Source organism: Lissotriton vulgaris, chromosome 9 (genome assembly GCF_964263255.1).
Source record: "Lissotriton vulgaris chromosome 9, aLisVul1.2, whole genome shotgun sequence".
Taxonomy (NCBI): domain Eukaryota; kingdom Metazoa; phylum Chordata; class Amphibia; order Caudata; family Salamandridae; genus Lissotriton; species Lissotriton vulgaris.
The window spans coordinates 261,177,543-261,191,935 of record NC_141697.1 but is presented as its reverse complement, the minus strand read 5'-3'; the positions used below and the strand labels follow the sequence as shown (position 1 = coordinate 261,191,935).

Sequence of the window (14,393 nt, the reverse complement as noted above, 5' to 3'; positions counted from 1 at the left end):
AAAACCTCCAGATGAAGTGCTGCTTCACTTTTGGCTGAGGAGGTTCCTCCTGGAGAAACTCATCAGAGACATCACTGCTGCTTGGTGGTCTTGCAGCCATTCTTTGTAAAGAATTGAAGAGAAGAAAGGAATAGGTCTTGTTCTCTCCAAAGTGAATGAGGTAGTGAAGGAAATGGATGGGGTTTTCATTAGTTGTAAAAAAAACTGTTAACAACCAATGAAAAATGTTATTTTAAGGTCACATGACTTGACGCGCTTACGCTACGCGCTCCGGAGCGCTTCCGCGGCACATACGTAGGCCCTTCCGGGGGCGCTTATGCAGCACATACGTAGGCGCTTCCGGGGGCGCTTACGCAGCGCGCCTGAATGACTTTTTGTTAGATTTTAGGAAATGCGTTTAAAGGTGAAATTCAGTTATTAAAAATGAAAATTAGTACTTTTATGAGTATGCCACTGAATGTCTTGCATTATTATTTACTTTAAATATATAATTATATATTTTTTGCACGCGGGAATAGCGCTCTCGCTACGTGTACGGGTGCGTTTACCGGTGTGCGCACCCAGAGCGCTCCGAGGTAAAATGGTAAAAAAACAGGAAAAATACATTGAAAAATGTATTTTAGAAAAAAATAAAAAATAATGTTTTTAAAAAAAATATTATAATAGTTATAAAAAACAACTATTAAAAAAATTAATAATTCACTTTAAAAATCGTAGGTTACAAACTCGTTATAGTAAGGAATTAGCTTTTAAAAAACCTTTGAAATTCACTGAAAAAACCATAGGTTTCACACCAGTTATAGTTAGCTGGACATTTTACTCATACAAAACCATTGAAATTCCCACGTTATAGTTAGTTGGGCTCACTATAACTCGCACGCCCGCAATCCACTGCTGATGATGTTACATATTACATCATTCATGACATGGTCAGTGACATCACTAATGACATCTCAAATGACATCACTGATGACATCTCAAATGACATCACTGATGACATCATCCAGTGAATGTGTGTTTCTGTAAAATTAAAATATGTTTTACAAACTGAAGAATGAGTGTATGTATGAGTGTGTGGATGAAGGATTTAGTAGGTGCGTGACTGACTGTATGAGTGAGTGATTAAATGTGTCTTACTGAATGCATGGGTTAGTGACTAAACTGTCTGAATGTGTGCATCATTATGTCTGTTGTTGTGTAAGCTGCTGCATGTGTTGATTAGTAGCTATATGAGTGGCTATATGGGTTATTGATTGGTTGCCCAAGTATTTGTATGTGAGGGCGAGTGTGTGTAGGGGTGGCTGGGAGGTGTGTGACTCTGTGCATAGATGTGTGAACAGTTGATTCACTTGGTGTATGGGTTCAAGAGTGCATGTGGAAATAGCTGTATGGGCGGTTGACTGTGTGCATGGGTGTGTTGGTGAGTGAATGAATATCTCAGTGCTACATGTCCAAGTAAGTACATATGTAAAACACAGTGCATGTGAGAGTTGGCATATATAAATGACTATGTGATCAGTGATGTCAAATGAGATGTCATCAGTGATGTCATGAATGATGTAATATGTGACAGCATCAGCAGTGGATTGTGGGTGCACGAAATATAGTTAGTACAACTAACTATATAGGAGCAAATTCAATGTTTTTTTAAATGCTAATTCCTAACTATATAAGGCCTGAAACCTATGGTTTTTTAATTGAATTTGCAAGGTTTTTAAAATGCTAATTCCTAACTATATAAGGCCTGAAACCTATGGTTTTTTAAGTGATATATATATATATATATATCAAACCAAAGGATCCTGCAATGCGTCTCCTCGCACCACCGTGGAACAGATCACCAAAACTCCAAAAGTAGATTTAAGATGTGGCTTTATTTTTCCTCGCCATCGGCATGACGCGTTTCGGCCGTCACAAAACGGCCTTGATCACATGGCCTCAAATTGCCAATGGGGGTCTTTAAATACTGTGTCAAACATAGAGGTAGAAATGATAACAGTAGGTCAAGGGGGTCAAGGACATAGAAAAAATACTTTCGTTATGCGCAAATGTGCAATATACGAATACTCAAATGGACATTACATTATCCTGAAAATAGAATAAAGTGCTAGTGCAATAATTAATAATCGTATTTACAGATATATACATAAATGCCAAATGAGAAATAGACTTCATTTCATATATTATGACCGTCAACACATAGGTGCACAATTTTATCAAAACATGTCCAAAAACTTTATACACGACCTCCATTTATGTTATCAAAGAAAAAAGTGCTCAAGTGCTCAAGTGCATAAAGATTTCGCAGAAAGTACATATATGCTATGAAAGCAATCAATCATGACACGGAGATGTCATGAACCCCCATGTACCTGCGCTCGTGTGATGATACCCTCCACAGTTAAAAACAAATAGGCATTACTGCTGATGCTCAAAGTTCACTATAGCCATAGTGACTAAATAAAGTTTAAATGCCAAGACCAAAAGTGAATAAATCAGATAAGTTTAGAAATGCTTATTATAATTTATACAGTTCTACTGAAAATTGGGTCAACAATAAAAGAATAGATTCCACAAATTACAGCGGGAAAATAAAAAGTACTGACAGTAGTTATTCTAATCAAGTAAAGAGCAAGAGGGGTTGATTCAAAGGTGAATTTACAGAAAAACTTGTAAATCTTCCCCCCTGTTAAGCCCATTGGGTATTCGGGTATTTAAGAGGACAATGTACTTGCTCTCTAATTGTCGCAGAGTCTTTTCGCGATCCCCTCCCCGGATGTTTTTAGGGACGGAGTCAATAACAAAGTAGGTTAGATGGTTCAAGTTCTTAGCGTGTACAAGTTCAAAATGCCGGGCAACAGGGTAGTTGGAGTCGGAGTTCACTATTGCCCTAAGATGTTGCAAAATGCGGTTAAACACCTGTAACTTGGTGCTTCCCACATATTTAAGTTTGCATTTACACTCCAAAACATATACAGCGTAGTCTGTACGGCATGTATACAGCTCTTTAATGGGTGTGGGCAAGGGATAAAAAGGGGATTGAAATTCCACCGTATTTACCCCGAACTTGCACGCTCTGCATGAAATGCATTTGTGAAAGCCCTTTTTATTGGAAATTCTAACTATGCTATTGCTCACTTCTGGGCTGGTTCTGACCAAATAATCTCTCATTGAGGGTCCTCTCCTAAATATAATGGAGGGTTCAGAGGGCAATAGAGGATAGACTGATGTCGGTGTGTAGAATAGGCCAATGCTTCTTCAGGATGCCCCTGATTTTTCTCTCTTCAGTATTAAAGGTGGTAATTAAACTGACCGTGTTGGTGTCATGTTTAGGGGTCTTCTCTACATATCCACTGACAATCTCCGAACCATCTTCTCTCACAACATCAATGCTGGCTCTATTAGCTTTTTCCCTAGCCATAAGAAGATTATCCATGGTATAACCACGTTTTACAAATCTTTGGATAGCCTCTTCCTGGCAGATATTCAGGTCAGACTCAAGGCTACAGATTCTGCGCATCCTTATAAACTCCCCATACGGGATACTTTTTATGAGGTGTCTAGGGTGCGCGCTCGACGCGTGCAGAATAGAATTGCCTGCCGTATTTTTTCGATGGAGTCTGGTGGCTAAGGTGTTGTACCGGATGTAAATGTCCACATCCAAAAACTGGATATTCGTTTTACTAATTTGGCTAGTAAAAGAAAGATTCAGATTGTTGACATTGATGTTGTTGACAAAATCAGTGGCAGACTTCTCATCCCCTCTCCAAACCATGCAGATGTCGTCAATAAATCTCCAGTAATGGACGATATTATTGGCGAATTCAGGGAGATGCCTGAGGACATGCTCCTCCCACCACCCTACATGCAAGCATGCATAGGTTGGAGAGAAGCATGCCCCCATAGCTACTCCTCTGAGCTGTTATATACCACAAGTTTATCAGAATACACTTAAAGTATTATCATCCCCATTGGAGAAGCAAACCCCCAGTCACCCGTGGCAAGCGGGGAGACTGGCCAGGGTAGGAACAAGAAACTCCATAGGCTAGAGGTAACCGTTGAAAGATAGAAAATATGCGAGAGCAACAGAGTGAAAATCATAGATATACAGATATTTTCACCAAGCTGGGAAACCAGCAACATAATATCAAAGAGAGGGAGTGGAGGAGCACCACCCACCCCAGAAAAATCAATGGCAACCGCCCATGAACCAACACTAAAGAGGTTACCATAAGACGGCTAATAATAAATTAAAAGAAAACAGCAGGTGTGAGAACTTCTGCTAAGAAGGAAATAAAGACCACCACTGGGCTCCATCCAAAGATATAGTCAAAATAAAGGCTCCTCACATAATGCCTCGACAGATAACGATTTCCATCCATCAGACAGAGATATCAGGTAGCAAGACCTGACTGACGTCCCTTGATAAAAGATGGAATATCATAGCCGGGAAGGGATGAAGCCCAATGAAATGAAAAGGCCAAAACAAAACAATGGGTGATAGTGCATACAAGCACAACAAGAATTGAGGTCATTAAGAAATTTCTCTACCGGAGACACAATATATTCATGACTAAAAGTGAAATACAAACCCACATCCTCCAAAGGAAGTAAGTAGAAAAAAATCCCCAATGCAGATGAATTTCACTAATAGATTGGAAATAGTATAATGGACCTTTGAGTAATAGGATCCTTATCACCTTCGTGAGGAAGGAAAGAACTTTCAGAAAAAGGATGGAAAGGGAGATCCAGCCTCCTTAGAGACCAATCCTCTTAACTATGGAGTTACAACGTCAAAGGGCCACACGTTTTAAAAGGAAACCTTTAGAAGAAAATCTTTAGTCACAACCCTGACAAAAATGAGAAATGAGGTGGCAACTTCTGAAGAACAGCCAACTGTAAGAAAATGCTGTGGCTGTAGTCCGAATTGGTAAATAAACAATGATTGTATGAAGAAAGGATAATAAAGCATTCCAGATACTACAAGAAATAATACCCTGTCAGGGATGAAGCAGAGAAAAAGAAGCAAGACAGTGGCACAGAACAAAGGTCTCCTTGCGGCAGTGGTGGCATCTGAAACATTGAAATAGGTGGGCCTTGAAACCCAATACCCCACCGAGTAATAGCTCGAAGCCTGTGTAAACCCTGAGGTGTGCAACCAGGCACATTGACGTAGTGCTACTGATGAGGTCATAGTCCGACCTACAGAATCAGTGGTGTCCATACCACAGTGAATAATTTGTTTAGCTGCGTGTTGCCCATCCCATACCAGCGGAACAAGATCGTTCCAGGTCTCTTCCAGAAGTGAGGGCAGAAGGCACTCCAACGAGTTCCACAATGCATGCGAGAAGCATCCAAGGACACAAGATTGACTCCACGACTTCAACCGCCTGCATAGCGATTTACCTTAGAACTTTGAAGGAGAGTGACACCCAACGGGAACGGCTCCGGGATCGTCCGGTCCTTGGAGCGAGAAGGGGACCAAGGCAGATGGGACGTCTTACACGACTGCAACTGCGCTGCTAGAAGCTTCATCCAACTTCTTTCAGTGCCTTCGGTCGAAGTCATTGACACGAGTCACACTCCTCTGAGTCATGGTGCTCCCATAGGCACCACATACAATTACTGTGAGGGCCTGTCGCCAACATTTGTCATTCACAGGGTCCACAAGGTTTGATAACCAAGGACATATGAAAGGCACACTGTTCCGTTCAACGAAATGTTGAGTTAGGCCAAAAAACGGCCTGAGGAACTCCACTGATCGGATCTGCTGAACGGATCCAATGATCGGATCTGCGTTGTAAGCGCGGAAAAGAAGAAACTGACTTCAGCACGTCAAGAAGGGTTTATATGAACTTCGTTGACGTCACATCCAAGAGACAACGCTACTATGGAGTTGTTCGATGCCCTCTACCGACACACAGGGGTACTGCTGTACAAAAATGTCTGGATCCAGTCTGGTGCCTGGGGATAACTCTATAATTAGGAATTTGCAGCTAGATGTCTATATAAGATCCTGAGTTATAGGCCGAAGTCGCAGGTGAGAGCCTATAATGAGTGTGTGAGGGTCTTTACCAACTAGTATAGTCAGAGACAGAACAGCTACATTGCATGCACCGAAGGTAGGATGCTCCACATTAAAAAAGGAGAAAGAAAAACATTGGTACATTGGAGCAGAAGGTCTCTATAAGCCATTGTTGGCCCTATGCTTTCCATTACTGTGTTTGGCTCCCAGTGAGAACTACTAATGTGAACAACTGATTCTAAATCTGGTTATTAACTGCTAAAACGTTGCAACAGTGGGTAACAAAATGTGTTGTCCACTTTTGCTACGTCATAAAGGAATCTCAAACTGCCCGAGAAGCCTCTGTGAGAGCCTGTTAGCGGAGCACTGTCCCTCTGCTCTGATGTAGACCAAAGGGTGCATTATTGGGAGGTTAGGTAGCAGGATGGCCATGCAGAATCGAGGGCTGGGTGGCTGGAGGCCAGTTAGTTTTGATTTTTTTTTTTTTTTTACACATGCGACAGGGAGGAGAAGCTATATTAGGTATGCCTCACCAATACTCCTGTTTCCCTATTGAACATTTGAAAGGAGGGGCCGATGATTTGGGGGCCATACATCATATTAAATAATACATGGGGATAAACAAAGTTAATAACGAGCACTCCAAGGACATCATAGACAACTCAAGCTTCACTCTTGTTGTGTAATTGATGTCACTCAAACCCCCTTGGTGAAAAAAGCATCCATTATTCCCTGTTACCTATCTATGAACCATTTGTCTGCAATGGAGCTCACAACATTACAATGTTCTAATAATAATTGTTAACCTAGTCAGGTATTTTCTGTTCACTAAGCACTTGGCAGGTTCATGTTCCTGAACTTTTCACTGGGGGATATTACTTGCTAGAATACGATCACTCTTTTGACCATGTTGAGCTGCTTAGAAACCACGAAGATGAGGCTACGAGGCAGATGGAATAGAAAAGCATATTCATATACTCTGCCTCCAAGGGGCACCACATTGCAATTATTAAGCAGGCGTTCTTATTTTTTTTTTTTGCGATATCAGCATTGCCTTAAAGTTAGAGGTTTTCTATCCTATAATTTCTAGTAGGGGCACTGTGGATAAATCGTTCTAGGTAAATTCAGTCTATCAAGATGGGCCCTCTGTCAGTGTCTTCGTCTGATCACCACCATACAATCAATTCCTTGCTATGTTGCTGTTTTTTTTTACTACTGAACATATTTTTATAACATTTCCCTGGCACTACAAACCATCCTGTACTGCCAGCTCAAATCCCACAGCATGATTCTTCTCCCCTTTACATTCCTTTTTGGTCCTTTGACAGTGACAGCAGCCTTCTCCCACCCTTGCACTCCACAATACAGACAATCTTAATGGTAATGATGCCAGCGTGTTTATAGAGGGACGCAGTCTGTGGCACAACAGGCCTGCTGCCGCTTTGTCCTGCCCCCCTTTTCGCTTCCTTTCTCATAATCACAATGTGGTGTTGGCTTATACTTTTAGATAGGCTCCCTGTTCTTATCTACGAGGGGAGAGGCCACAGGTAAACTGACAGTGGTGTGTTCCTGGCAGGGAACTCATCCATGCTGAGGCATACATGATGACTTGGCTGCATACTAAACACTTTCCCTCACTATCTTCCCACAAAGCACCATTTTTTAAATTAGTACTTCCAAAGTTACTTTCAGGGGCCTGCAACACTTGCTCATTAGCAGCAATGTTTTCGCTATGTCCCTCATCCACCTTTTGAATACCTCGTGTTTTATGTGCCTTGATGCTTTTTTGCTACACCGCGACTATTAATCTCTTACAACTGGCGAAGTCTGAAGTACCTTACATTGTGTCAGTAGAAAAAGCATTTCCACACTTAGTGAACATCTCGTTCTACTGGGTAAGACAGTTAATAATGTCCAGAACATACAGTGTAATGAATAGTGTGAAAAACATACATGGTGAATATGGGAATGTTTGCCTGGCATCGCGCCATGAGAGATTTTACCTGTGCTGGGTTGATTTTGCTCTTCCGATTTAAATATGGCTCTAGGTCGGTGCCTTTGGCCCTCGCCTTAGATGAGTCAAACACTTTCCTCTTTGAATTCTGCATCTTCCTGCAGGCTTCCCGATGCTTTTCTAGGCGTGCTGCAAGAAAACGCCGCCCACAAAGGTGGCAAGGTACCAGTTCGGTGTTATTTTCCACCTCGTAGAGTCCCTCGTCTACGTCTACGTCTTCATCTTCATCCTCATCTAGACCTGCTTGTGTTAAGGCACTCATGGGGGGTGGAGGCTGCTTCGCTGAGGATGCAGAGTGTCTGTAGTCTGACCCATGGTCAGCCTCCCTGAAGTAAGGGCTCACATAAGCCTCATTGACTGCTGGGGATGTTCTGTTTCTGGAGGCATTCCTAGAGCGATATGAGGGAGTCCAAGACTCTCTGTCGGAGGGGGGTGGCATCTCTCTGCCTCGGATCTTGCTGTTACTTGCCACCAGCCTCTCTTTCTTCAGTCTCTCTACCCCGCCTTCATGAGTACCAACCATGGGGCTTGGTCTTTGTGAAGGCGTCCTAGTAGAGCTCATCCAGGATCCGTCACCTTGGCCATATGCATTGTTCCTGATCAGATAGCTGTTCTCGTAATCCTCGCCATCATCAGAGCTGTCCTCCTCCATGACTTGGTTTCTGAAGCCATTTCCTTGTTGTAGCAGTGCTGTTGTTGTGTTCCTGTTCACCTGGTCCCACCTTTTCCTTTCACGGGCTTCACTTTTTTTATCTGCTTGCTCAGTTTGCTGTTTCTCTCTCTGGATTCTACGCAGTTCTTCCTCTGTCCTGCGCAGTTTTTCGCGCAACTGGGCCTCTTTCCTGCGAATTTCCTCTTCGAGGTTGTCTCCAACAGCCTCCAACTTGTGCCAATGCTCTGCTCTGCTTGGATTGGATCTTGATCGTTTCTGAAGCTCCAGCAACCCAGGGGAGAAGCCTGTGCTACTCGGAGTCAGTGCCATGGTGGACGGAGACTTCCCATTGGTCCTTGTGTTGGACTGAGGTGCAGGCCTCAATGGCTTCAGTGATTGATCTCTTGTCTCCTCAACTGCTGTGAGGTTATTGAGACTGGAAGCCTTCTTGTGAAATACCGGTTTTAGTGGATATGCTCGATCTACTCCTGAGCTCTTCTTGGCTGTCCAGTTGGAGGTCTTGGTTTCATTGCTGAGATCAGAGTTGTACCTGCTGCTGTTCCCTGCCGAGAGAAATCCTTGTCTCCCAGAGGCAGGCTGGGGGTCGAGTTGAGCTGAGAGTGGGTGTTGGTAGGTATGGTTTCTGGCTTTGCTCAGTGCACTCTGCTGCTGTTGGGTGTATCGATTCACAATCTTCATCTCTTTCTCCCGCAACAGTTGCTCATGGTACTGGCTCCTCATGAGTTCCAGGCGGGATTGGTGCTTGGGTGTTGAGGCAGAGTGCCTGTCCTGTCCCAGAGAGGGGAATTTTGCGGCAGCCATCTTCTCATAGGAGGGCATGGTGTCCGGGTAGGGGTGTGGTGCCATCTGCAGACTAGCCATCTACTATCTTTTCGCCAGCCTAGTAAAACATAGGAAGAAAAAACACTGGATAGCAACTTGTCAGGTAAAAGCATAAAGGTACAGAAAACACTCACAAGAACCATGTAAACAGAAACACAATCTAGCTGGTGTTTCACAGCGTTTTAGACCAAAACTCGAATACAAGTTGTATAGCTTGTGCAACCAAAGATGGGCTCATGTTTTTACAAATAAATGTACATATATAACTTTAGGCCTAATGTAAACAGCCTATTTGCAATAGCAATCCCCACAGTGCCCCAAACACAAGGTTTTTGATGTATTCCCAAGTGGGGAAAAAATGTAGGCGCACCTGACCTATATTTCCCAATGGGTGCCTTATACAAAATATTTCATGTTTGGAATAGCAAATGCAAGGATGATGATCTGCAGTTAATTGCAGTTCACCACCCTTGCATTTCCAGCCATTCACACCGGGTCTCAAAATCCGACCAGTTTAATTAATATTCATTAGGCAGGTTGGTTTGCCGCTCGCTGAGAATTGACAATTTGCCAAGTGCCCAATAATTATATTAATTGCATCACATATTACATCCCAATTCGCAAACCAGTCGCTGTGAAATTTCCACATTACTGGTTTGCAGATGGCGACAGTACTTGAGGAGTAAATCCTCGTTATGTTCCTCTTTTTGCTTTCCAAACCAGAAATGTTGTTCCCTCGTGTTAATTTTGCCCAATGTATCCCTTCTTTGTTAAAGATAATTGTTCACGATTTATACTAACTGTGCGACCTTTCAACTTATGTAAAGTGCTCTGACATGCTTCGGTCACATCCACACTCTACAAAACAATAAATAAAAACATATATATAATAAACCTTTACTCCATGCATAGCAAATACACTGGAAATCCAGAATGCAGGGGAAGCGCAGGGATCCACCAGGAGAAAAGATTAACATCACAGTGAAATTGAGAATACCCCCTTCCCTTCGCCTAAGAGTTTCTGGCACAAATAGCTGGTAGGGTAGGCTCCATGCCAACTGCAGACCCTCCGATCACTTGTTCCAACCACTATGCTGTTACTTTTCAGTTTAAAATTGATCCTGCCTCCACATTTGTGAAGGACATCCCTTCTCCATATAGACCCTAGTCCAAACTGAATTGCAACAATCTGAATCATACTCTCTTTTACTCCATTCAGCTCTTAAGTCCCGACATCTCTTTTAATTACAAGACTTGCAACAGCTGGATTTATTTTGCCATAGATAAAAGTCTACTTTTAAACATGGCACTTGCTTCACAAACACTTTTGGAGCTTAATGGTTCTCAGATAGCCTAAAAAACGTAAATACATTTTAGAATATAACTTGGGCAAAAACTGCTTCTCGAAAGCCAAACAAGACTATTCATCTGCCCAGCTATAAATGACAAATTAAAATAGCCATATCTGTTTTATTTACTTTGCATACAAAGTCACTAAAGCCTTCAATTCCTCACATGAAATCTTGAGGATTGTTAAAGAGCTCTAGGAAACCCCCATACTGTCTCCAAAGAACTCTGATCCTTGCTTGCAACCTTCTTACATGACAAAATTCATGAGATCTTTAAGTCTTTTCGCCCTCCAGCTGTGAGCGCAAAAACTGTGACTGATCCTAACCCATGGGTTCAGCCTAACTCCCCTTTTGTTCTCAAATACTTCAATCTGCTCTCCCTGGACTTGGTCTGCAAACCTTTGAAAACCATAAAATTGGGGTCACCATCAGATCCATGCATCCTGTCTCATGCCACTGACACAGTAGCACCCATGATACTCCAGGTTTGTAATTCCTCACTTATTTTCAGCACCGTTCCTGGTGCATGGAAACATGCCCAAGTTATCCCCTCTTATAAAAAGTCACAGCTTACCCTTTTTCAATTGATCAACACTCACTGCTCAAGATTGGTCAATCAGGCTCTAGATCCTTTCATGTTGGTGAAACTGCTCTGCTTTGTATCACGGACGATCTATGCGGTCTTCTGGATCGGGCGGCTCTGCCAACCTGATAATAAAGGATCTCTCCTCTGCATTCAATATGGTTTCCCTCAGAATCCTATTGTCATGCTTCGGGTCAGTAGGCATTCGTTTGATTCCAGTGGTCTGATAATTTTCAGCAGGGTGCCCCAAGACATTTAACTGATTTCAACACCATTCAATGTTTCTATTACACCACTGATTCTACTGATTCAGTCATTCGACATTAACGTTATGTCCTCTGTGGACAACACACACATTGTCAGTATGGGAAACAACACTCGGAATAGTCTGGAATATTTTTCCTATGCAAGTCTGAAGTGGCCATGTGGATACTAGAAAATGTTCTTAAACTCAATGGAGACAAAACAAAGCCCTGACCATTGGGTCCCCTGCATTCATCTGGTCATTTGCCTAGTGGCCTTCTGCACCTGGATTTACTCCTGCACCTGTTACTTTAGCTAAGAACTTATGCTGTATTTTAATTATCTCTCTCTTTCATCAATCAAATCAATAAGAGAAGCTCTGCTAGCTTCTGCCACCTGCAAATGTTCTTTACAATTCTCACTTAATTCCACTGCCAGAATCCAATGTCATTTTCATCATTCTATCCTGCTTGGGCTATGGCAACTCTATATCTTGACCTGCCTGTATATTTACCAGTTTCCTACAACAGTGCAGAATACTGCTGCATGCTTTTGCTCTCGTGTTTCTATTTTGCTCATCTCAATTCACTGCACCGGCTACCCACATACTCATAGCAAAATGAGCCCTGTTTAACACTCTCTGCATCTGCTTTCACGCCAGTACCTGTTTATACAGCCAGCTCATTCTCCTTCAGAGCACCTACTAGCTCAAACACCACAGCCCCTCCTTTCTCCGGGTCAGCTGTACTTGATTTCATGGTTAATCATTGCTCTGCACCCAGCCAGTTTGCAAAGAAAAACATGTTCTTGGTTTTTTTGACAGGTAAGATCGCTCAATCGATTAAAGCACTTACTTCAGCTTTATATGTGCAACCTGCAGATTAAAGGTTCAAATTCATGTGTGACCAACTCAGCTTTTCAACTTTTCAAGGTGATCAATTGAGATGGGTAGTGATAGCTTATTTCAGTTGGTTGTCTGCATTTTATAAACAGTGACTATTTTTATATCTTCTTATACCTAAATAGATATGTTTATGTGGCTATCACTTCCCAGATTGGCTGCCTTCCAGATGCTAGTATCTACCCCAGCCCCACAGGCCCGCTCGAAACACAGACCCTCGTCCTCATGGCAAGGCATTTCTAACTAAGGCCATAGCTGTTAAACACGCAAACCAGGTGCCCCAAAACAAAGTGGACACAAAGAAAGTTTGTACAAGAAACAAGGAGGATAAGACTAGTAGGTCCTCTATGTTTGTATCCGTCTTTTATTGATGTTCCTCTTCAAAAACCAGAAGTACAGCCACTGTGTTTTGCCTTAACAAAAAGGCTTTTCTCAGGGCAGCTCTATATAGAAAGCTACTCTCAGTCAATCTACATGAACAGCGTCGCAAGAAACAACCAGTTTTTGATGGGTTCTTTTTTTAAGAGAGGGTTTGTGTGCATCAAAGCTTGAAACACTGAAAAGCCTATAGTCCGCGTTATGTTGCACCGTCAAAATTCTGCAGTCAAATCATTTGAGCCTTGCTCGGCATTTACATACAGCAGGTCACATTCTCATCGTCTAACATGTGTCCAAGGCCGTAGCTGGAAAGACAGATGGGATTTGAGGGCAGAGATCACCCACAGGACTGGAGGGGACTTCTCACAACATGTTCATGAGTTCCTCTATTTCTATTTAGCACCAACATGTAGCCTCCAGCACCTTCGGGCTTTTTAGATCTCAGAGTTGGGTTTAGATGCAAAGTAAACAGACAAGTCTGAAGCTCAGATCATGATAAAAGCAGAAATACCAGGTAAGGCCGAGATGAAAAGGGGTGCCTTGTAATTCTTGGGTGGTGCTTAAAGTGGGCAAGTTGTGGGATCACTGTGTGTGTCCACAGATTTAAGCACTTCCATCTCCAAGGGACCTTTGTTTATAGTCCTTGGAGTGTCCCCAGGCGAACGTCCCTCCTTTCGGAGCAGAATGTTTTAATAAAGGGTGTTTGGTCCTACTAAGGTCAGGCGGGACCTTTAAACATTTTAGTGAAACGGAGAAACAACCTGACCTGCTATTTATAATCTGCTGTTTTAATTAGTAAACAGACTTTAGACCTTTATGTGTTTCGAATAGTCTGAGTAATGTAATTACTGTATTGATGAAACCATTAAAAAATGTATTACAAATTTACAAATATGCCTGTCAAAAAGACACACGACACAACCAATTCAATACATGTCAAGAACTAAAACCGTATACATGAACGCCAGTCAGTTAATTCAACCAAAATCAAACAACAACAACCGCATTCACAATTGACATTACATTATTTAACCTACATAATACTACGGTTGTTGGACTACTGGGTGAACATTTATGAATCCAATGTGCATCCCTATTTACATGAATGTGGTACTCTTAGATTGCTATAATTTTATAGGCCCAGTAGTAAGGTAAACGCTGGCGCGATCCGAATCCCAACATCCATTCACGGGATTCTCATCAGGGCATCAATCAATCAATCAATCATGGCATTTATAAAGCGCACTACTCAACCGTGAGGGTCTCAAGGCGGTGGGGAGGATGCTGCTACTGCTCAAAGAGCCAGGTCTTGAGGAGTCTTCTGAAGGTCAGCAGGTCTTGGGTCTGCCGTAGGTGGATGGGGAGGGTGTTCCAGGTCTTGGCGGCAAGGTGGAAGAACGATCTG

At 42.5% G+C, this 14,393-nt stretch overlaps 1 protein-coding gene across 1 annotated transcript in view; it reads right to left on the bottom strand.

Moving 5' to 3' along the window:
- The window catches only part of ZC2HC1C (zinc finger C2HC-type containing 1C), a 61,920-nt gene that overhangs the window by 37,554 nt on the left and 9,973 nt on the right, over positions 1–14,393 (bottom strand). Inside the window, exon 2 of the mRNA XM_086937509.1 lies at positions 8,029–9,592. Coding sequence (XP_086793635.1) covers positions 8,029–9,573 — 1,545 coding nt within the window. The 5' untranslated portion in view covers positions 9,574–9,592. The remainder of the gene's footprint in view (positions 1–8,028; positions 9,593–14,393) is intronic.